At 34.7% G+C, this 25,675-nt stretch overlaps 1 protein-coding gene across 3 annotated transcripts in view; it reads right to left on the minus strand.

Moving 5' to 3' along the window:
* rgs3a (regulator of G protein signaling 3a) overlaps nt 1–25,675 on the minus strand; it is a 73,747-nt gene that overhangs the window by 34,541 nt on the left and 13,531 nt on the right. For 2 of the 3 annotated variants that reach the window (XM_065284052.1, XM_065284054.2), the window contains exon 2: nt 13,596–14,279. In XM_065284052.1, the coding sequence (XP_065140124.1) occupies nt 13,596–14,279 (684 nt within the window). Of the gene's footprint in view, nt 1–13,595; nt 14,280–24,455; nt 24,626–25,675 lie in introns of all 3 variants that reach the window. The other variant, XM_065284053.2, reaches the window with a different exon arrangement.

The raw sequence follows: 25,675 nt of genomic DNA on the forward strand, positions 1-25,675 counted from the left end.
AAAAATGATTTTCAAGAAAAAAAATTCTTAGTATTTTTTTCTTGTTTTTAGTAAAAAATATTTAAAAATTCTTAAATTAAGATGCTTTTTCTTGATGAGCAAAATGACCCAAGAAAATAAGTTTAGTTTTAAGACCAAAAATATCAAAATTAAGTGATTTTGTGCATAAAACAAGCAAAAAAATCTGCCAATGGGGTAAGCAAAATGAAACGGAAATGAAAGCGTCGAGGAGAGCAGTCGCTTAAGTTTGATCAATGACAGCCTAAAGACAGCGTTGAACACCGTGGGTTCGCACTAAAAGTAAGGACCAATGGAAAAACATTGTGCTTGGTACATCACACATTAGACGAACAGGCAGAAAGTATGCAGTCTTTTGTGGCGGCTGGAACACATTCGACCACAAAAGACAATTTAGTCAAATGCGTTTTCAGCTACCTCTGAATGTGGTCAAAAGTGAACAAGCTTAAAATGTCTTGCACCCCATTTACACCTGTATTTAGCATCGTCCCCTTGTGATCCGATCGACCAAAACGCATCTTGATACCAGGTGTTAACAGGGCCCCAGATGTATTAAAAAAATTCTGTGTTCAGTTAAAGGAAGGATGTCATATACATCTGGGATGACGTGAGGTTGCTCAGGTTTCGGTCAAGCTGCAGCAGCGCATTGTTTCTGCATCCCAATGGAATTATGGGGATTTTTCTCATGCAATAATATTTTAATAATACCTCACTCAATGTCATCACATCAGATAATTTAAAACTTATGGATGAAGAGGTTCAATTAAGGTTTTTTGGACAAACAAGAAAGTTTGGAGTTCTCAATCTTCCAGTACACTGTCAGAAAAAAAGGTACAAAGTTGTTCCTTTTCTGTCGCTGCGGTGGTACCCTAAAAGATACCTTTTTGTACCTTTATGGGTATAAAACACATTGAAATGTTTTACCTTGTGGGGTACAATATTATACTCTAAGGACCTATTGTGCACCTTAAGGAACAATTTTCTACCAGTTAAATTTTAGGGGTACAAAACAGTTAACTGTACCTTTAAAGGTACAAAACAGATCCTTAAGGAACAGTACCTCAATAGGTACAACATTGTATTATGTTTATATACCTGTAAAGGTACCAAATGGTCCCTTGGGGTACCACCCCAGCGACAAAAAGGTACAGTTTTGTACTTTTTTTTCTGACAGTGTATGTTTAAAAAAAATACTTTTTAGACTTTTGGTAAGCCGAACCCCCTTGACCTAAATTATGTACTTGAAGTACCCCCTGAGATATTAAAGGGACATTCCACTTTTTTTGAAAATATGCTCATTTTCCAGCTCTTTAAGCCGATCTCCGGGTCTGGCGCTAGCACTTTTAGCATAGCTTAGCATAATCCATTGAATCTGATTAAGCCATTAGCATTGCGCTAAAAAATAACCAAAGAGTTTCGATTTTTCCTATTTAAAACTTGACTCTTCTGTAGTTACTTTATGTACTAAGACCGACAGAAAATTAAAAGTTGTGATTTTTAGGAACTATACTCTCATTCTGGCGTAATAATCAAGGACTTTGCTGATGCCCGAAAATAGTCCCCTGCAATTAAAAATAACCAAGGGGACAAGTTTCGGAAGGTGTGTAATATCACTACACCTTTGGTTATTTTTTAGCGCGATGCTAATGGTCTAATCAGATTCAATGGATTGTGCTAAGCTATGCTACATGTGCTAGCGCCAGACCCGGAGAGCGGCCAAATGGATTCAAAAATGGTAAAAACAAATGTTTAACTCTAGGAGAGCTGGAAAATGAGCAAATAAAAAAAGTGGAATGTCCCTTTAAAGATGCTGTAGAAGATAAAACTGTATTTATTTAGGCATAGATGAACAATAAGAGTTCTGTACATGGTAAAGACATATTGTGAGACTCAAACCCGTTTGTTTCCTCCTTTTTATGTAAACCTTTTCCACGCAAAAGACCGCTGGAAAACAGACCAATCTCAACATAACAACAACTGTGACGTTACAGTCAAGATGTACGCCACAACATTAAATTACACATTAAATTAATTACAATGCTGTATCAATGATAAAAAACAAAGTTGTGACTGCTGAATTGGCGCTATATGCTAGTTATTGCTATATGCTAACGTTTAAGCTGAAGTTCTACTATTGACATTACTGTTACGTTTTGCAGGTCCATACTGAAAAAAACACAAACTTACCACTCAGAAACGTCCATTAACAATCTCCAAACAATTGATTATTCCTCAAAATCTGATACAGACTCAAACATAATAACTGTTTACACACACACAGAGCTACTGAAGGAGAAACAGCCAATCAGAGCAGAGCTCAACATTATTATTCATGACCCTTTCAAATAAGATAATAATAGACCATTTTATTCTAAAGGCAAATCTCAGGGTTGTAAATGGACATGAAAAACTGACTCTGGATAATTTTTTCACTTAATAAAGCCACAAACCTTCAATGTAGATATCAATTTAACAGATTATTACAATGCATTCTTTGGAACCTTTAAGTAAATATTTTAATAATTTATTGGCACGTTTAAATAAAAAATTGGCAGAATTTTTTTAAGTTTTTATCAGATGTATTTTACAGAGGTATTTTTTTCTTCTTAATTATAATTAGTTTATTTTTTCAATACGTGAACCCCAGTTTGGAAAATTCTTATGCATTTCAATGACATAATATTTGCATTAAATACTTTGTTGTTTTGGGGGTTTGAGAGATAAGAGTTGGACAACGACAACAAACAATTACATTTAAATGATGAAAAAGTTGTCAGCATTGTTTATAATTTATAAAATTACTGAATTTATTTGGATACAAGTGCACATCTCTAAATCAAAAATATCTTAGATGCTTCTGCATATTTTCTTATTTTACAGGAAGGGTAATAAAAAGTTGGTGTTGCCTGATTTTAAAGCTATTTTTTATTTTATTTTGTTGCTTATTAAGATCTTACACAGTGGTTTTATCAGTCCCTGCTAACAATATCACAACAACCACAGATTACTGTTTTTATGAACTAAAGTGCTTTTACTGGCAAACTTTCAATAGCCGCAAATCTTCAAATGATGATTTTCCTTCCTGCATCATTTAACAACTATCCTTTTTTTTACCGCTTGATAACTTGAGACACGCACACTTCCAGTAACACTCGAAAGCTTTGCTGGTGGTAAATGATGGAAACATTCAATGTATCACTCTGAAAGACAAACATGAGCGATGTGAACACTTCTGGTGACATCACTGCAGACATAAATAAGTCACATCTTCATGCATGTGTCTGTTCTATCAAAGCAACACAAACTGCAGGATGTGAGTGGAAAATGTTGTAAACAGCAGGACATTTTCTACTCTAAACTGGTTTTGTTTGGCCGTTTCTCTTTAAATGTTCGATGGTACATCACAACACTCATGTTTGCTCACAAAGTCAATATTTATTCATTACGCATTCAGGTCGACTGATTTGGACTGTAAAGTGACCCGAAGCAGAGCGACCCTGCGACCTTTTGTCCAAATCTGTGTTCGCTATCACATATACACAGACGGGCATAACAGAGACAAGTACTGTAGGATGTACAGTAAACAAACATTAACATACAAAAACACTGATAAACTATTTGTACTTTACTGTAAAAGAAATGAGAATAGTGCTTGATCGTGCAAAACTTCCAGTCTAAACTAAGTGATGTAAGTGTCTGGATGATAAATGGTGTCGTAAAAATGCTTTAAGTCATAATAATATTCTGGATGAATATTAGCACGTCTCCTTGTATTTTTTTTTAATCATGTGATTTAAGGTTTCTTTTACGACCCTAGCAGAAATGTTATGGGATGAATAACACATTGAAGTGCATGAGTCAGATGTTTGAATAGACTTATCATTGATATGTTTGTGCTCAGTACATCTGGATTTCCAGTATTGTATTGACATTTCTCAGATTCTCTCAATCTGCACCGATGCTCAGATGTTTTTCCTAAAACTGCTTGGGAAAAATTAGCATGGCAACAAATGAGACATCTGTTAATATCCATTAATATCATGATGTTGTAAGAAGTGTCAGATTGCATGTAGGAATAATTGATGATGGGCCATTGAATTATTCGAAAATAATGCACACCCAAGGTGGTAATATGCCATTTTTTCAGGAGAAACAGTTGAGGCACAGGAGACTTCAACCAAAAATGACTAGTCAATCAATAATTTTATCACCCTCATGTACATAAACCTGTATGAGTTTCTTTATTAAGATAATATGAAGTTGATGGGACTTCCATAGTGGGGAAAACAAATTGTATTACACTGCAAAAAATGATTTTCAAGAAAAAAAATCTTAGTATTTATGTCTTGTATTCAGTAAAATTTTCTAAAAACTCTTAAATTAAGATGCTTTTTCTTGATGAACAAAACGACCAAAGAAAATAGGTCTAGTTTTAAGACCAAAAATATCAAATTGAAGTGATTTTGTGCATAAAACAAGCAAAAAAAATCTGCCAATGGGGTAAGTAAAATTTTTCTTGGTTTTTTCTTGAATTTTTCTTGAATTTAGTGTTTAAGAAAAAGGTTCAAGATTTTTTTGCTTACCCCATTGGCAGATATTTTTTTGCTTGTTATATTCACAAAATCACTTAAATTTTATATTTTTGGTCTAAAAACTAGACTTATTTTCTTGGCTCTCATCAAGAAAAAGCATCTTAATTTAAGAATTTTTAGATATTTTTATTGAAAACAAAGACAAAAATACTAAGAACATGTTTTCTTGAACATATACAATTAAAATAAGCAATAATATCTGCCAATGAGGTGAGAAAATTTAGCTTGAATTAGGTGTTTAAAAAAAGTGTTTTTTTTCCTCACCCCAATTTTTTGATATTTCCATTGAAACAAGACAAAAATACTAAGTAAGAAAGTCATTCTGCTGGGTTATTTTTAACCCAATGCTGCGTAAATATTGGATAGAAACAAATATTGGGTTATAAATAAACCTATGCTGGGTTGTTGTTAACCCAAGCATGATTTGAAACAATCCATCATTGCATTGAAACAACCCAGTAAAGGTTTATTAATTAACCCAACATGTGTTCTGTCCAATATTTACCCAGCATTGGGTTAAAAATAACCCAGCAGAATTTAGAGTGCAGGTTTAGGACATTGTGACGGTGAGAAAATTATAAATACATTTTCATTTTTGGGATGAACTATCCCTTTAAGCAAAGGTTTCCATTTGCTCTCCATTTAATCTCATTTCTGTATAGTCAAGCACATTCACACATAATAATCTGCTCACATACACAAATCCAGCTCAACTATTTTGGCAGTTTTCATTTATGTCTGCTGGAAAGGTTGTTTACTGAGCACTTTGACAAGGATGGATGGCCACGGCTCTCTGCAGATGCTAGAAGTGATTTGTGATGTATCTACATGAGCGATGTATCTTGAGCTAATGTTATATATATAGTGAAATATGACCAGAGCGTTTCTTTATGAGATAGCAGCCTCAAGGGAGAAAAGTTTCAACATATTCTTATCTTTCAGATTTGCTGACTGATTTGTAACTGTTGTGCATTGATGTCTTTTTTAATTCTGGACCTGCTTGAGAAGCTTTTTTCTTTAGTATATGGAGAATAAATCAAATGAATAGTTTACTAGCTGAGGATAATAAAAGATGTTTTTACTTTCAAAACATGAATGACTTTCTGAAAAGATTAGAAACATTTTCTGTCAGATCCTTTCCACTTCATAATGACTAATAAATTATTGTTATTTTTAAAGTCCATACACTGCAAAAAAATTATTTTCAAGAGAAAGAATTCTTAGTATTTTTGTCTTGTTTTCAGTAAAAAATATCTAAAAATTCTTAAATCAAGATGAGCAAAATGACCTAAGAAAATAACTCTAGTTTTTAGACAAAAAGTATCAAATTTGTTGATAAAATAAGCAAAAAAATCTGCCAATGGGGTAAGCAAATGTTTCTTGAATTTTTCTTGAATTAAGTGTTTAAGAAAAACGTTTACTTTTTTTTTTTGCTTACCCCATTGGCAGTTTTTTTTTTGCTTGTTTAGTCCACAAATTAACTTTAATTTGATATTTTTTGTCTTAAAACTATACTTATTTTCTTAGGTTATTCTGCTCATCAAGAAAATACATCTTAATTTAAGAATTTTTAGATATTTGTGCTTAAAACAAAACAAAAATACTAACTAAAAAAGTCATTTTTTACAGTGCACTACTTGCATTACATTAAATTCTTATGAATTTTATAATATACTCACATAGTATTTTATTATACACATGTGACCCTGGACCACAAAACCACTCATAAGTAACACGGTTATATTTGTAGCAAGAGCCAATAATACATTGTATGGGTTGAAATGAACCATTATTTTATGCCAAAAATAATTAGGATTTTAATAAAGATATTTTATAAATTTCCTAAAATAATTATTTAAAAATGTTTTATCATTAGTAATATGCATTGCTGAGGACTTCATTTGGATAACGATTTCAGATTTTCAAATATCTCAGCCAATTATTATCCTATCCTAACAAACCAAACATCAATGGAAAGCTTATTTATTCAACTCCACACTAAAAAAAATAACTCTTATGACTTGTTTTGTGGTGCACGCTCACAAACACATTTTAGACAGCTTTGTAAAAAATGGCATATCCCAGAAAAATCATTCGGACCAAGAAAGAAAGTCGCATAGATTTGACTTTTTAGGACTCAATAATGACATTTAAGATTTCATCTGCATCATCTGATTCTTTATGGTGAATGCAGGTGCAGTACATCTCTCCATAAGGTCACAGCATCACGCGCCTTTCTGTCGGCACATGCCAGAGGACTGTCTTCACAAACTAAACACCACTATTAAACATCCGGGCAACTCTATTTCATTTTAAAATCAACTCATCACATTACAAAAAACATTGGAAGAGATGTAATACATTCTCAAAAAACTGTTAATCGCTCCATTTAGGACAACACAACGCTTCTCACTGTAAAAAAAAATAAAAATGCAGCATGAGGTTAAAACAACTTGGTTTTGCAAATCAAATCAACCTACAATTTTAAGTTTTGGCTTGTGATAAGTTGACATAACATATGAAAACAAGTTGAACTTGTTTTTTAAAGTTAAAGTAACATAAAAATATATGTTGATTTGAGAAAAATGCTGTGTAATTTTTACAGTGTAAGTTTCATACACTAAATGGCCAAATGCATTGCGCATGGTGTATTTTGCAGAGAGAAAATGGCACAATTTTCAGTTTTTTATAACCTTATAATCAACAAATATTACAGACAGAAATAGCAAATTGTCTTTATATCAACAGCTGGCACAGGTCCATCTGTTAATATTAAACTGTGATGGATTTAATGGCGCCCTCATTGAGGGCTGCACACTTTACCCATGACCGCTTTCTACATCAATCCAGCTTAAGTGTTTAATAACACACATTTACACCCATGCATATGGCAGACACTTTCATCTAAAGGGATTTACTTGGTATGCATTGAAGGTAAACGTGCACAATCTTTGCACAGCTAACGCAAAGATACATCTGCATTTAAGCATTTAGACATTTTAATCCTAGCTTGCACAATTACACAGCAACAATGTAGCTCAGTTTCCATATAAAAAGTCACAGGTTTGATTTCCAGTAAACAAATGAATATGTTAAATGCACTATAAGTCGCTTTGGATGAAAGTGTCTGCCAAATGCATAACTCTTATTAAATGTAAACTGATAGTTTATCGTAAAACAGATGGTCCTTCATTCAGATCAATAGCCACATCATTATTCATGCTGCACAGGGACCTTTAAAGAAATGATGGCATTTAATGCTAATGATTTGTGCCTTATTATTTTTATTACATGGTAACCGGTTTAACAAAAACAATGAGGTCATCAATGCGGTGTGCTATAGTGCCCCTCTTAAACCACATTACTTCATGTTTTTTCTAATCTTGCATATAAATCAGAAGAGAAAACTCCCTTGACCCTGATCTGTCAAACAGCGATCGCTCTGCACCTATCTGCATCTGCGCTGTAAAAACAAACCACACGACTGCAAAGACTGAAGCAATGGATGAGAAAAATATAAAGCAAGAGGTAACAAACGGCCTTCTCGCGGGCTTTCAGGAATTTGCTGTGATTTACGGTCAGGTGGAACAACGAAGGAAGCGAGATGTAGAAAAGTAAGACCCATGACGTAAAATCGGCTGGAGAATCTGCCAAGACCAACACACACATCTACACATACTCGTGCACGCTCGAGGGTCCTGTGCATTCCTTCCTCCATGAGCACACGGCCATTTAAGGATCCAAATCATCTGGGGCCGCGAACACAGACGTAAAACTCGTAGATCATTCGCTTAAAAGCACACAAAATAACAACAATTTATAATTGTCATGCGAATGTAAACTTGACTTTAAATACACACACACACTCGCGCTCTCGTTCACAAACACAGTCCAGCACAAGTAAACATCAGTGTTCTTAAAATAGCCGACTCTAGATGTTGGTTAAAGTTCAAGCAGCCGGGTGAATGCTTTAGATATTGAGCGAATCTGAGAGTAAAACAAAAACACACACTGCCACCTAGTCGACAAACACTGGATAGTTAAACCTTACTGACATAAAGCAAATGATATATGATGCATAAATACAGTATGAATACAGTACACGTTCAAAATGTCAAACTAATTTTTGGATAAAAGCAACTGCTAATGTCTAAATTTAACGCTGTAGTCTGTAAATGTAAAATAATGCAGATTACTTCAGAAAATGTTTTCCCTTACCAGGACTAGTCAACTGGCAGCCTGCGGGCCAATTGCAGCCCCCCAATCATCTTTATCCCGCCCCCCGGTCCATTAATTTGCATTCATTTATTTATTCCACTATGGTGAATATTCATAGATTGAAGGCTAGAATGAGTTTCTCTCCCATTTTGGCAATTATTTACGATTAAACTGAAATGTCAAATGACTGCCACTAGGGGGCAAACTCCAACAGTCATGTCCAAATGTCACGTACAGTGGAAAGGCGGTTTATAACCTATACATTTTCAAAATAATAATAATAATGAAAACAAGAAGTGTAATTTTAGTCATTAAGATAAGATTGGCTATATGTTGTGATTGCATGCATATGTTTACTCAAAATGTAACAATTAAAAAATTAAAGTTAAACAAACAAAAGCAGTTGAAAAGCTTGGCATTACAGTTAGTGCTATCCAAAAATACCTGTGTTAATTATTTATGATTATTTTAATTATTTATGATTATTTTAATTATTTATGATTATTTACACTTGCACTTTTTGTGCAATGTTCATAGTTGAACTATCAACATTTGGCTCTTGCAATGTTAAACTGCAATTGTTTTTAAAATATTAAAAAAAGAAAATATGAAAAAATATTCAGTAATTTAAAGGCAAAATACTGGAGCATCTTTTTTGTTTTTTAATATATGACCTATAACAAAACGTAACAAAAACAACATAAGTTAGCCTGTAACAAATATAATATTTTATACAACAGGTCGAATTAAAACATACATCAGGGGTAAAAATAGGGGTAAAAGTTTGGCCCTCATTATATTTACATTTATAAATTCTGGCCCTTAAAGAAGAGTAGTTGAAGACCCCTTGAAGTTGAAGATGGTTTTACCGTAATAGGCTTAAAATGCACAACTTTATTGTGTTTCTGAAAATCCACTTACATTAATTATTCAGTAAAATAGACATTTTAGCCATAAGGCTACTTTTTTTGCAAACCCCTGTTTTGAAAGGGCAACCATACAGCAACCTAACAGTAATGCATTATGGGTTTAGTGATTAACTGTATGCATTATTTAAAGGGAGCATCAGGCCTAGAACATATAAAGACCCCTTCATGATCTATACAGTATGATTACCTGAAGCCAATAAAATAGATAAATAAACACCTTTATAAATTAAATGCTTATTGCATTGAATAAGATCACGTACAATGAACCAGACCAAACAGAATCCATGCATGCATAATGATGCAATTAACAACCTATTTTAATGTAATTGTTATGATTATCATGAACTGTATTGATGTAGATAAAACCAGAAGCATGTAGTTTAGCTGTATGGTCATCCTATGATATTCTGTTGACACAAATATGTTCAAAAAAATGTAAGACGTTTTCAGAAATATGATCACAACCAGTTTTTTCGTGCCTGCTGCAGACACTTTGAAGGGGTTAAAGATAAAACAGACGCTCGAGTTTGCCAGATACTCACTTAATCTCATGTGAAATCAGAGTTTAGTGTTAAGTGAGTGTCTTTTGTTAAGGTGAGCATCTCTTTTATCATGAACACTTTCGACATTTCGATATTCAAACACTTTTTTGTGCAGTAGGCATGTATTTTGACATGACTTATGATGCACATAGGTTCACATGACGCACCAAACACATATTTTGACATGACGAGCAACACACATGACACTCCGAACACATATTTTGAATTTAAGCCCCTCTGAAGAAAATTCACTCGCGCCACTGATCACAAAAGTCTGTCAGAGCTTCAGGTGAGATGAAACATCGATTTTGCATATTTACATACCAATAGATGCACTGTAAAAAATGCAGAATGAACAACTTGGTTTTGCATGTCAATTTAACCTACTATTTTAAGTTTTGGCTTGTGATAAGTTGACATAACTTATAAAATCAAGTTGAAATTGTTCAACTTATTTTTTTTAAGTTCAAGTAACATAAAAAATATATGTTGATTCGACAAAAATGCTGCATATTTTTTACAGTGTGGTATTTTTCTCATTTTATTAATATTTATTTTGACTGTAGTATTCTTGTGCTCTCTAGTCAATTACAGTACATTAGTAATAAAAAATTCCAGAGAAAAAGGAGATGAACAAATTTTAGAGAATGTGTAAGAAAATATTACTTTAAAGCTATGACATTTCATCATATTTCTCATTAACGTTCTCCAGATGTATCACTGCAAACAGTGTAAAATGAGTTATAACATATTTAGGTTTTACACGGGTGGTGTCAGGATCAGGCTGGTGTGCACCTGCTGGTAAATGCTGGAATTGCACGTGGCCTACTGTGAATACAGCCGTTCATCATGAACTTCATGACTTCATGGGTTTTATAATCTTGCATTTAAATCAGAAGAGAAAACTCTCTTGGCCCTGATCTGTCAAAAGTGTGAAATGTGACACTAAAATGAGTTCTATTAATATTAACCCTTGTGCATTCTTCAAATTCACTATCCTTCCGTTATGTTCAGAATGAAAACATCCACAAAATTAGAATGCTGTAAAAATGTATCAGATAAATATTTGTTTCACATTATTTTGCATAAATCTGTTAATCAACCTCAGTCCTGATCAAAACTACTAAATGTTAATAAAAGTTCAAGGATTTTAACTCTTTAATTTCCAAGGTCATAAACAATGTCACTGATTTTGCGGGGAAAAAACCACACACACACAAATTGACTTATTTACAGTATAAAAAGTGATTTTGGACTGGATTTGTTTAGCTTTTATCACTGGGCATACCAAAGATTATTAACAACATTGGCTTTGATGCATTTTTTAGTTTTTGTGTAGTGTCAGATTTTATTTATTTTTTCTCCCTTATTTACTGTAGAGTATGTTACACACACACACACACACACAATAATATGCTGTTATACTACATATACACTCAAAAAAATGATTCATTGGATTAACTCAATAAAATTGTGGGCAGGATTTCCATCCAACAATATAAATGTGTACCCCTAACTCATAAAAAACTGCTTTACACAATTAAAATATATTGAGCTTGTCCAACTCAATTTAAAGTAGATGGCAGTAAGTGTAGTTGCCTCAACTCAATTTAGTGTAGTCTAATAACTCAATTTAGTGTAGTCTAATAACTCAATTTAGTGTAGTTTAATAACTCCATTCTGTTATTTTATATAAAAAGCATCATACTAATAAGCATGAGCACATGTTAGCATGCTAATAATAATAACATATGATACTTTGGATGAGCATGTGAGAAGAGACTGATCTCCAAAAAGGCATTAACACAGTTGAGAGAAATATGTCACATCCACAACTTAACCAAAAGTGCCACTCTTCTGCACGATGGTAACCAAACAATTTGAAAAAATTTAACACAAACGCTTCTAAATCAATAAGATAAATGAACATTAAACATTATTAAGTCTTTCTCTTTACCTAAAAATGCATAAAATAACACTTAAATAAAAAAATTACTTTCCAACAGCACTTGCATGCAAAACATGCTGGGAAATACAGATCCACAGCCCAGTTATTAATAGCAACAAAAATCATTCATGTTGTCCCAACAATAAAATGATTAAGTGGACTGAACATGATTAAAACGGTATTCTTTTTCAAGAACCCAAACTCAAACGAATTGTATTAACGCAATTAAAAAGAAATCAATAAATTATAGTACATATTCATTTTGTTAATTTTGTGAAAACCACCAACCATCAAGAATGCATGATAATAAGGTGTCATGGCTTTGTAATCAAAAAATGTCATTATAATGGAAGTCAATGGAGCAAAAACAGTCATGAACAGTAAATCAGGAAGAAAAAAATAAAATCTGATGTTGCACAGAAACTAACTTTTAATGCATAAAAGTCAATGTTTTACTAATCTTTGACATGCCAAGGCTGTGAAAAAGGTCACAAAAATCCAGTCCACAATCACTTTTTATATAAAAATAAGTCAATTTGTGTTTTTTTTATCTTTGACAATATTTATGGACTTGACTTGGCAATTAAAGAGTTAAACTCCTTTATTTTTTTACTTTAACTTTATTTTATAAACATTTGGTAGTTTTGATCAGGACTTGTGCAAAATCTAATACATTTTTACAGCAGTTTAATATAGTGGATGTTTTCATCCCGAACATAATAAAAGGGCAGTGAATTTGCCCACGATTTATTTTATGCATTTTCCCAAAATATGTGTCAATATAAGATTTGTCACCAAAAATCATTCCATTTGCTGAAACACAAAGAAAGCTGTGGCCAAATTAAGACTCAAAAGCACCCCACAGTGGATGAAAACGTCCTCAACATAACATAATGGTTAATAATCAAACCCATCTTTGTCTTAGCAAACACCACAAATCATCAGTTAAAGCAACTACCATGATAAACTGAACTTTGAGTCATTTGGGCAAATCCACCAGAGCAGTGGTTTTCAAACTGGGGGCCGGGGCCCCCAGGGGGGCCGCGAGATGGTGCCAGGGGGGCCCCAGTTTTATGACATTTTATGAAATACATAAATTTATCATGAATTCTGTGCAATTAAACCTATAAAAAATAGGGCTACTAACCAAAAGCACTAATTTTTTGTATAATTTCAGTTTTTTTTATTTTTATTTTTTTATTAAAATGTTGAGATTTAGAACAGTTTTTTGTCACAAATTTTCTTTGGGGGGTCGCGAAGGAATGCACCGTACACAAGGGGGGCCACACGCTGAAAAAGTTTGGGAACCACTGCACCAGAGTACAGTAAGTAAGAGAGTGAGACTTACTTTTCGTCCAGAGAACAGCATATACAGCTGATGCATGGACCCTCCGTTCTTTATCAGCTCTTTCTTCAGGGTTTTGGGTGATGGAAGCGTACCTGACGCATCCATACAGTTGATGGCGTTGTCCGATGTGAAGCAGGTGGTGCGGGGGTCCTGCAGCAGGCTGCCCTCGCTGTGCGTGCGTCTGCGCAGTGAATTCTGCACGCTGAGTCCGCCCGCGTGCTTCTCGCAGGATGTGGCCTCCACCATGCTCCTCCGCTTACTGTCCCGCCGTTCCAGGTAGTTATCATCGCTGTCTTCCTCCTCTTCCTCGTCTTCTTCCTCATCTTCGTCATCATCCTCCTCATCGGTGCCGGGGGTGGAGAGGCCGTCGGTGCTGTACGACCGATCCAGACGCAGCTCCGGAATGATGAAGGACGAGGAAGACGACGGAGGGGCAGCGTTTTCGTCGTTGATGAAAGCTTCACAAGTCTTCCTCTCTTCATCTTCCTCGTTCGTGCCGCCCTCTGTTTCTTCTCCATCTTTGGAGAATGGAGGCGTTTGTTGGATCTCATCCAGCGGGGTGACATCGGCGGGTGGCGGGGTGCACGCATCGGCATTTAGGGGGCTGCCAGGGGAGCGGTCGTCCTCAGGGGTCAATCGCTGGCCTTCGAGGTCACACGGCTCATCCTGCTTGGGTTCACACATCTGAGGAAAGCAGAACTCGTTGTCAGAATGCAGCATGTTATCAAATTATGTCTGAATTTTCAAGAGTCGCTTTTCATTAGTGCACATATTTCAGATTTTTATACTTGAAAAGCACTGAGCCCTAATTTCCTCTGTGCCTCTGGGTTTCTCTCGCACGACCTAAAAATACCACGGGTGAGAGAGGAGCTTCATTCTTATGGTGCCGCTCTATTTATTGATAGCAGTGAACTAAAATATTTTGTATATCATGTGAGCAGGGGTTGTGTGCATCCTATCTTGTGACTTCTTGGTGATCCAATAACCTTTGAAAAGCACGTCTTGTGGCAAACTGAGCTTGTTTTTTATGAGCAAACCCTTTGAATTGATTTCCCTCCGGCTGTGGTTACAGCAATCTTAAAGAGGCTGATAAACAGCGTTAGGTTCAGAGTTTGGATGTAAAACATGGATTAAATGACAGCAGGCAGAAAATGTTTTATGAATTAAATAATTTGATTAGAAAACATTTTCTGCAATGATTTTTTTATACGCCAACAATAACACTTAGGGTTTGTTAATACAAAAATAAAGCTTGCTTTAGCAAACACCACAAATGATCTAATCGATAACAGTGTGTGGTATTAGTTCACATTAGGTGCTTGTACAATCGTTTAACAGCTCCCAGGAAATCGTCTCATCTATTATTCATTCAACTCACTAAGATGTCCAACCTAATGACTGGAATTTAATCTAGTATGCAACTTGTCAACAAAGTGAACAGATAAAACCTTTTCTTCTTGAATTAGTCAGCAGAATATGCGAGGAAGCTGTGCGGTGTTCTGTAAAGTGTCGAAACGTATTAAATAATGCAGTGCAGATACAGGCGGCATTCTCTACATGGCCACACGAGGCACTGTAGAGCACGTTGTGATGCACTGGCCAATTGTATGAAGACACTGGCAGCTCTGAACTGTGACCTGTACCCAGCGATTGTGTCATTTTGGATAGGAGCTGTAACTGAGCAACATTCACACATAGTCAAAGTGGATGTTGAAAGATCAAAAGATCTGCAGGTCATGGATAACGCTGCATTGGGATCCACAGACTAGTGCTGCTCGATTATGTTTGAAAATTATAATCACGATTATTTACTTTGAAAAGATGCATTTATTTAACATTTTAATTAAAGGATTACTCCACTTTCATAAAAAAATCCAAATAATTTACTCACCCCCATGACATCCAAGATGTTATGTCTTTCTTTGTTCAGGATTTTACCTAATACCTAACTTTACACTGGCGCATCACAAAGCTAGTACAAGTCTAGAAACTTTGGTAAAAGTCCATATTTTAAATTTGTTTAGCTAGATAAGACCCTTATGTCTCTTTTGGGATTGCTAAGAACCATTTGAAGCTGCAATAGTTAGCTTGTCTGGAACAAAGCATTCACATAACTCGTCTGGGTAATATACTTATGCCGCAATAGTTAGCCTGTCTGGAAGCGAGTGGATATTAAACCTTAATACTGTTTAACAAACTTGCATTACATGTGAACAGCCCCTGCGCTAGTAGGATTTTGTTTCTCCTGCCTCGTCCTCGATCCCAAGGACAATGAGACTAACAGACAGTTCCGGCTGTATATACATATATTTTAATGTTTTAATTCCCATAAAATAGTATTTTTATATAGTATATCCTCTATAGAATCAATAGTCTCTCGAGGGTTTTTTCCCTTTTTAGGGCTTTTTCCTCCTGGGAAAAAAGCGGGAGGTTTTTTCTCCTAGGAGTTTTTTTCAACACCTAGGGGTCAGCTGACATTGGCTTAACTTTGCACCCTCTTCTATACGTTACATTATTACTACCTTTGCTAGTGCGTTTTAACCTTAGCCGTGGTACTCTGCTGCTTATGTTGTCAATTAATTTTTCTGTGTTTTCTCCTGCATTTATTAATGTAAAGCTGCTTTGAAACAATTAAACAATTAATTGTTTTGAAACTGTAAACTGTTGAGGTCCACTTAAGTCCACTATATGGAGAAAAATCCTGGAATGTTTTCCTCAAAGAACGTAATTTCTTCTCGACTGAACAAAGAAAAACATATGGATGACAACAACTGGATTGCAACATCCATCTGTTCTGCAGGGTCGCAGGGGGCGAATCTTATCCCATACTGTAGCTAAATGTAAATAATGAATAATGAATAGCGCATAACCATCAAGAATGGATAGCATAACAAAATAAACATGTTAAAAACCTACATTATAAGGAGGTTTTAAAGGATTAGTCAATTTTCTTAATTTACTCACCACCATGTCATCCAAAATGTTGATGTCTTTCTTTGTTCAGTCGAGAAGAAATTATGTTTTTTAAGGAAAGCATTCCAGGATTTTTCTCATTTTAATGGACTTTAATGGACCCCAACACTTAACACTTAACAGTTTTTTTCAACAGAGTTTTAAAGGACTCTAAACAATCCCAAACGAGGCATAAGGCTCTTATATATTGAAACGATTGTCATTTTTGACAAGAAAAATAAAAATATGCACTTTTAAACCACAACTTCTTGTCTATCTCCGGTCCTGTGATGTGCCAGCGCGACCTCACGTAATACGTCATGACGTCAAGACGACATGGATGATGTATGCGAAACTACGCCCCAGTGTTTACAAGTGTGGAAAAAGAGGAGCGTTCCGACGTTGTTGTATGTGGAATAATAATAATTAATGTCTCTGTGTCAGTTTATTGTTTAAAATGGTCCACAAATGTGCGTTTCATATATGTAACACGTGAGCTTTCCACGGCATTGAGGTCACGCTGGCTCGTCACACAGCCTGAGGAAGAAGAGAAGTTGTGGTTTAAAAGTGCATATTTTTTATTTTTCTTCCCTTATGCCTCGTTTGGGATCGTTTAGAGTCCTTTGAAACTGCAATTTTAAACTGCATTAAAACTGTTAAGTGTTGGGGTCCATTAAAGTCCATTAAAATGAGAACAAAAAGCATAAAATCTTCTGTTGTTAATTTTAAAGTCTGTTCGCCTGATGAAATTATTTACCACTTTGTTGTTTACTTTTAGTCATTTAGAAGAATCTTTTATCTGAAGCGACGTGCAAATAAGGAACTTGCAATCTATCATACAAGAGCAACAGTACCGCAACAATGCCAAGAGTAAACTGGAGCAGTGTAAAATCTAGAGCAGGTGAATACACAAAACAACAACAACAACAAAGAAAACATATTAATGGATTGGTTTATAAGAACGGGTTTGAATGTGGCTCAGATTTAAGTATCTGTACAATACAATGTATTATAAGATATATGTGTCATGCATGGAGCAGACATGTGCATGCACGTGAGATGATCCTTCTGAATGATCCCGTATGCAAGAAAATGGATCTTAAAATGCAAATATTTAAAGTATTTAAAATGTTTTGTATGCACACTTGACAAACACAAAGGCAAACTGGAGTTTACTAAGATATTCAGTTTTGTTAAAAGAGGAAATTTCAAAAGACATTGTTAAAATGTCTAATAAATCCTTGGTGTCCCCAAAGTACAAGCTCAAAATTTAGCTCAAAATATCATATAGATAATTTATTATAACATTTGTTAAAATTGTCACTTTTTAGGTGTGAGCAAAAATGTGCAGTTTTTGGGTGTGTCCTTTAAAATGCAAATGAGCTGATCTCTGCACTAAACGGCAGTGCAGATTAAGGGACCAGATTATCCCTTTCTGACATCACAAGGGGAGCCAAATTTCAAAGAACTATTTTTTCAAATGCTTGCAGAAAACGGTTTACCAAAACTAAGTTACTAGGTTGATCTTTTTTACATTTTCTAGGTTGATAGAAGCACTGGGGACCCAATTATAGCACTTAAACATTGAAAAAGTCACCTCTTTAAGGTGTGTAGTAGTATGTAAACAAGATCTAAACCTTTCAATCAGATTTTTGTGACGCACAAAATACAGGATACATAAGGACCAAAATAAAAATGAATGTTTTGTTTAATATGACATATCAGATTATAATAGTCTTCTTCGCTTCCTCTTCCTGCATTAAACCCTGTTAAGCACCATTAAACACTGTCAGCCAGCCTTAACTTACTGTCCTGACATCTTGACTATTTCAGAAATACAGCTGGTTTGACGTCTTTCTCTGAAATGCATTTCCTTGGACGTAATCGAAATCATAATATCACGAGGAATCAAATTTTCCCTCGGAGATAAGAGAGTTCTTTGTACAGTATGTAAATATACAGTAAATTTATATCTACCCCTGTTCTTCTTAGCCTGACACATTCAGCACATACTGTAAATACACTGCTATTTCTGGATCATGTGTACAGGGCTATAAATGTCATGTGACAAATCACACCATAATACAATTCCCTGCAGCAAACAAAAGCAATCATTTAACATTGCGAAACAACATGGCCAACCAATTTGTCCTATGTAATGGTGCAGTTATGGCATCCTGGCAGTGTCCACACATACACGGGTATTTTTAAAACCAAAGCTTTATCTATGCGGTTTGGCCGTTCGTCCACATGCAGTATCAGGTGACTGAAAGCTAACTTTTATCTTTTCACAAACTCCGGTTGCAGCGTTGTTCGTGTAGCCGATGAAAGGCTGAAGTTTTGGGCATGTGATGTTGTTTTTCGTGCCGAGACGAGACTCTGCGATGGCTTCTGATCGGCCAACATGGCTTTATGGTTAGGGATATATCGCCATCTGTTGGTTTGGCGTGCTTTTGAGCACTTCATACCAGATTTTGCAGACTGATCTCACGGAAAGTCGTGTTATAGTCACGAAAAATGTGATTCATTTATTCGTGTCCAAAGCTTTTTTGTGCTTTCAGCACGAATGTCTTTTTTGTGTTGAATTTCTATAAATAGTTTTTCGTGTCTGTGGCACGACTTTCTTTTTCGTTTTATTTTATGTGTTATTTTCTCATTGTTTTTTCTATTTTCTTACCATTGTTGTTGGGTTAGAATCACTTTCTGCTACATTTCTAGACATCCTAACCCAAACCTCAACTCTAACCCCAAATCCAGGCGAGAATAGTTTGAAAAGCGTGATACCAATACATAAAAGTACATCCTAACCCAAATCCCAAATCTAACCCCAAGCGACAAGCGAAAAAAATGAGAAAACAATAAATAAAATGACATGAAAAAAATCGTGCCACAGACACAAAAAAGACATTCATGCTGAAGGCACATAAAAAAGCAGAATTTTGTGGCATGGACACGAACAAATTTATCACATTTTTCGTGACTATAAAACGACTTGCCGTGAGATCACGTCGGGTTTTTGCGCGTTCAAGCGTGTTATTTTATTCACGTGTTGTTTGTGTTATGTTATTTTACACATCATGTGTCATTTTTTTGTTGATTTTGTGTTAAACAAATAAAAGGGACAAAATTTTGTTTTAAAAGTAACACAAAAGGTGTTGTTTCAATAATAAAACAGAGATCTGTCTAGTATGGGACAGCACATTTAGTATGGACCTAAAGCATCTTTAAAAGCTAGGGATGCATTAATACATAATTTCTCTCCTGATATCGATTATTTTGAATGATATCGATAGTTACCGATAGTTTTGCTTTTTACTCCATTTCAAATTTTGATATTCTGAAAACCTTGTAGTGCAGACTTACAAACTAAAACTGTTTTATGCCAAATAGTGGGGAAAGTTTGCTTTTATCTGCCGATACAAAGTATAGGCTGATATATTGGTGCATCCCTAATAAAAATGGCTGACGAATAACTAAAAATGCAAATATCTCATGCAAAATGTAATGCAAACAAAGCTCAATGTGAAAGCGGAGTGAATATAAATAAAGTTTGCTTTGGTCCACCTTTAAAGGTGCCAAAGAATGCATTGATACTGTATGTTAGATTGTTTTCTGATATCTACACCCTTACGAAAATTAACCATGGCTTTACTACAGTTAAGACCAAAAAACCATGGTTACTGTAGTAAAACCATGGTTACCACAAAACAACCATGGTTTTGACAACCATGGTTTTCAAAAATCATAGTTAAACCATGGTTAGTGTAGTAAAACCATGGTTTTGCTCATAGTAATCAATTGACCAAAAAACCATGGTTACTACACTTTTACCACAATAAAACCATGGTTAATTTTCGTAAGGGCATATTAACTGCAAAAATTATCCAGAGATGGTTTTACACGACCATTTTATAAATCATGAATAATAATGTTGAGCTCTGCTCTGATTGGCTGTTTCTCCTTCAGTAGCTCTGTGTGTGTGTAAACAGATCTTACGTTTGAGTCTGTATCAGATTTTGAGGAATAATCAATTGTTTGGAGATTGTTCATGGACGTTTCTGAGTGGTAAGTTTGTGTTTTTTTTAGTATGGACCTGCAAAACATAACTGTAATGTCAATAGTAGAACTTCAGTCTAAACGCTAGCATATAGCATTAATTAGCATTTAGCATTAACTAGCATATAGCATTAACTAGCATATAGCGCTAACTCAATGTAACAAAATTGTACTTAATTTAATGTGTAATTTAATGTTGGGGCGTACATCTGGTCTGTAACGTCACAGTTGGTGTTATGTTGAGATTGGTCTGTTTTCCAGTGGTCTTTTGCATGCACAAAGATTTACATAAGAAGAAGGAAACAACCATGTTTGAGGCTCATGATATGTCATTAACATGTACACAACTCTTATTATTCATCTATGTCTACATAAATACAGTTTTACATTCTACGGCACCTTTAAAATTAAACTTCAGGGCAAAAAATTCTGATGTTAATCAAGCATTTAGCAACATTTCTTTAAAAAAAGGCCAGGTTCGAGAGTTCTCACAGCTGCAGAGTAACTCAGTATCATTATTATCAATACATAAATGTCTCGTTGTTCCCTCAATGTTTTTATCGGTGGGTGATGTCAGTACGACACATGTTAGGTTATCTCTGTACAGTCACGCTCAGCATTGATAATCTGTTTTCTCCTGAAGGATTCTGTTCCTAGAAATCAACAGAAGCACAATGCTGGTGGACATTAATGTTAAACTGATTGATAAATCAATGGGATGCTGAAGTTAATTGGCTGCTGTCCCAGTGGTTCAACGTTCACAGAATGAGGTATATCGGTTGTCTGTATGACAGCATCTGTCCAGCATCTGAAACAATGGATTAAGGGTAACAGAACGGGTGAGGGGGCAAACGCATCAGAACGGACACACGCGGGGCCCGCGTGCCTCGCACACCAAACCATCACTACATCCCATCAGCTAACCCACTTACATGGCAAATGGGATAAGAGACACACACAAATGCATACACGTGCACACACAGAAACAGTATGATAAAACACTCAGTGGTGTAGAAAATGATAAATATCACAGTCATCACTTTTAATAAAGCCAATGTTTCCAAATTTAACCAAAAAAAGAATTTTAGATTTATGACCTGCTCTCGGATGTTTAATATTCCCACCTGCTGTCACATCTTTCGTCTCTCATTATAGTTAATATAGTTAGTTATCTACGTCACTGTGTGGAAAGATTTCCATAATACCAGCCAAATGTATACGCCAAGAAAGGTGGCGTAACTTTAATTTTCACTGTTAAATGGTTGCTGCCGCTCCCAAGTTGTGAAAACACTGGGCTTTGGGAGCAAGATATTCCAAATGTGGAAAGGTGCGTAACTTTCCATCACACGCTTGAGGTAATCGGCCAATCACAACGCACTCACATATTTTTGTCTTGTTTTCAGTACAAATAATTAAAAATTCTTAAATCAAGATGAATTTTCTTGATGAACAAAATAACCTCAGAAAAAATATACAATTTAAGTCATATGTTTTTTTTAGACAAGCAAAAAAAATAGGCAAATTGGGTAAGAAAAAAAAATCATACATTTTTTCTTGAACATTTAATTTAAAAAAATCAAGAAAAATGTTCTTACCCCATTGGCAGATTCATTCATTCATTCATTCATTACCCCATTTTTTGCTGGTTTTAAGCATAAGTTTACTTAAATATTATGTTTTTGTCTAAAACTAGACTTTTCTTATACACTGCAAAAAAGAAATTAAGTCTAGTTTTTAGACAAAATGTATCAAATTTAAGTGAATTTGTGATACATTCAAATCTTAACAAAAGTTAAGATTTTTTTCTTACCCCATTGGCAGATTTTTTTGCTTGTCTAAATAAAAACTTAAATTGTATATTTTTTCTGAGGTTATTTTGTAAAAGTTCAAGATTTTTTTTCTTACCCCATTTGCAGTTTTTCATTTTTTTTCTTTTTTTGCTTGTTTAATCCACAAATTCACTTAAATTTGATATTTTTGTCTTAAAACTACACTTATTTTCTTATTTCTTATTTTCATCAAGAAAATGCATCTTGCATTTTTTGTGCTTAAAGCAAGACAAAAATACTAACTAAGAAAGTCATTTTTGCAGTGCTGGATTTAACAACGCTACACTGCAAAAAAGAGAGACTTTCTTACTTAGTATTTTTGTCTTGTTTTCAGTAAAAATATCTAAAAATTCTTAAATTAAGATGTATTTTCATGATGAGCAAAATGACCTAGGAAAATAAGTCTAGTCTTTAGACAAAAAAAATATACAATTTAAGCTAATAATAAATTTGTGCATAAAACAAGCAAAATAATCTGCCAATGGGGTAAGCAAAAAAATCTTGGAAATTTTTCTTAAACACTAAATTCAAGAACAATTCAATTTTTTCAATTCTTTTTTCAATTCGTTTTTTGCTTGTTTTATGCACAAAATCACTTAAATGTAATATTTTTGGTCTAAAAACTAGACTTATGTTCTTGATATTTTTACTGAAAACAAGACAAAAATACTAAGAATTTTTTTTCTTGAAAATCATCTTTTGCAGGTGCAAAAAAATGACTTTCTTACTTAGTATTGTTGTCTTGTTTTCAGTAAATATATCTAAAATAATTTATTTCTTAAATTAAAATGTATTTTCTTGAGCAAAATGACCTAGGAAAATAAGTCTAAATTTTAGACAAAAAAATATACAATTTAAGCAAATTTGTGCTTAAAACAGGTAAAAATTAAGTGTTGAAATTAAGGTATTAAATTAAGTGTTTATCAAAAAAGTTAACTTATTTCAAGAAAATATCTTTTAATCCATTGGCAGATTTTTTATTTTTTTGCTTGTTTTAAGCACAAATTTACTTAACGTTTATATTTTTTATCTAAAAACTAGACTTATTTTCTTAGGTAAATTTGCTAATCAAGAAAATGCATCTTGATATTTCTAATGAAAACTAGACAAAAATACTACGTAAGAAAGTCATTTTTTGCAGTGTAAATATTTCCACCTACTGCATCATCTTTCATCTTTCGCTCAGACTGTCAGCTCCATTTATTACATTAACACATTTGGCAGACACTTTTATAAAAAGTGTCTTGGAGTATTACAAGGTATAGAGTTGATCAGTGTGTGTTCCCTGAGAATCGAACCAATGACCATTACACTACTCACACAATGCTCTACCAAATGAAACACCCCTAAAATAACTACACTTAAACTATCTGACACTTGACATTGGAAAAGTGCTCACGCCGTACTTCTTCATGCAAAGCTCCTGTGAGGCCGACTGACGCAAGAGCAAGTGTTTTTCACAATGCTTTTGAAGATTATTTTATTCACAAATGATAAATGGTGCCATAATAAGGTCATTTAGAGGGCAACACAATACTGCTGTCTGCCTTTCTGAACAGACGTCGCAGCAGATGCACAGCCATGATGCATTAGGACGCTGTGTAGGAAGCTCATTAGGTTTTGCAATATAGCCTGTTTTGATCATTTTAGCATCTGATGTCAGAATATTCATAAAGATCCTGTGCAATAACTATAAAAAGCACAAAATAAAGAGACCTGAGGTCATGCCGGTTAATAGGTGCTGACATTCAGATTTTATCAGTAGAATCGTGTCATACGTCTCACTTTTAACGTGCAGGTAAAACTGGACACCAAATGGCCATAAAATATTCAACAATACAGAAAAACGACCTTTCCGATTTTTTCCTGATTTTTATAGCTCTCAACGGCAATCTTTCAACATACACGACTGGGTCCCAAAATATTCCTCTGTTCTCAGAAAGAGAGCGAGAAGGACGAAGAGGTAAGATTAATCAAATTGTGAAGGTCAGGGACACACAATACTAGATTAGGACACACAAACCAGGCACAAAGTCATCTATCCGGCCCAATGAAAGATGCCCGCTTGCAGTCATTAGTGTGGTCACCACAGGGAAGCCTCTTTTTCTCAATGCCTCAGCCCTGGCCTCACCAACGCCTCTCATTTGGGCCACATTAGATCTCAGAATAGCCAGATGAATGAAAACAGCGTCCCTGAAATGTGAAGTTTAAATCAGGTCAGTGTATGCAGACATTAGGCATCCAGAGAGCGAGTGCTCACGAAAAACTTCTTTGTCCTACATATTTTCCTTTACATTTTTTGCTGTATGTTTTACCTTGTATCCGTTTTAAACAAGGCTTTGAACCGGTTTACGGAACAAAAACCAGAAACGTTTGATGTTTTGCAAGGAACAGAAACGAAACCAGAAACTTTCAAAAAAGATATGCTCCGAAACATAATCGTTTGTTTAAAATAATGGTAACCGGTTAATACCGTTATTTTTTCCGTTCTTTGACAAGATTTCTGTCTAATATAACTCAGTGAAGTTCACTTTCGGTCGTCGTTGACTCATTGGAGAAATGAGAAGCTTGCCAGCAGCAAGTAGCCTAACTTACTCAAGCCCAAGTCTCTAATGCTCAATCATAACAGGTTAATATTGTAGGCTACCAAGTATCTCAAGATGTTTGTTTTTTTAATACTAATTAATGGATTGCAGTTGATCCGTACAGATCACGACCCATGGTTCGGCTCGCATGCGATTCGCGGATTAATACGCAAAAAAATTTTTTGCAAATGTTAAAACTTAAGTGATTTTAAACATTTTAACCGCAAAAAGGAGTAAAGGCATTTTTCTGTACGCACAGATGTACATACGACTGAATGTGTTTGGTACGGCTCCAATCAAACGTGATTATCCCTATGCCCTTCAAAGTTCAAAACTCTTGATGTATAAACTTGAGAGAGAGTTGCACTACTGTGTCTTATACCGTAGTCCATTAAAATACATTTGGCAAAACAAGCACTGAAAAACAACATAATTTTCACTTTATATGGAGTGACTGTTTATGCTGCATCTTCTTCCCGAGGCGCCGTTTGGAATTCGTCCTCCGTCTCAAAAGTGCATACACGGAGAGACGCTTTTCAAAAAGCTAATTCCTAATAAAAACATTTGTTTAAGTTGTTGGCCAATAAATGACATGGCAGACATTGTCCTTGTCTTAATTTATGTATAATTCGGAAACAAATGTAGGCATGTCAGAATT

This window comes from Paramisgurnus dabryanus, chromosome 5, assembly GCF_030506205.2.
Source record: "Paramisgurnus dabryanus chromosome 5, PD_genome_1.1, whole genome shotgun sequence".
Taxonomy (NCBI): Eukaryota; Metazoa; Chordata; class Actinopteri; order Cypriniformes; family Cobitidae; genus Paramisgurnus; species Paramisgurnus dabryanus.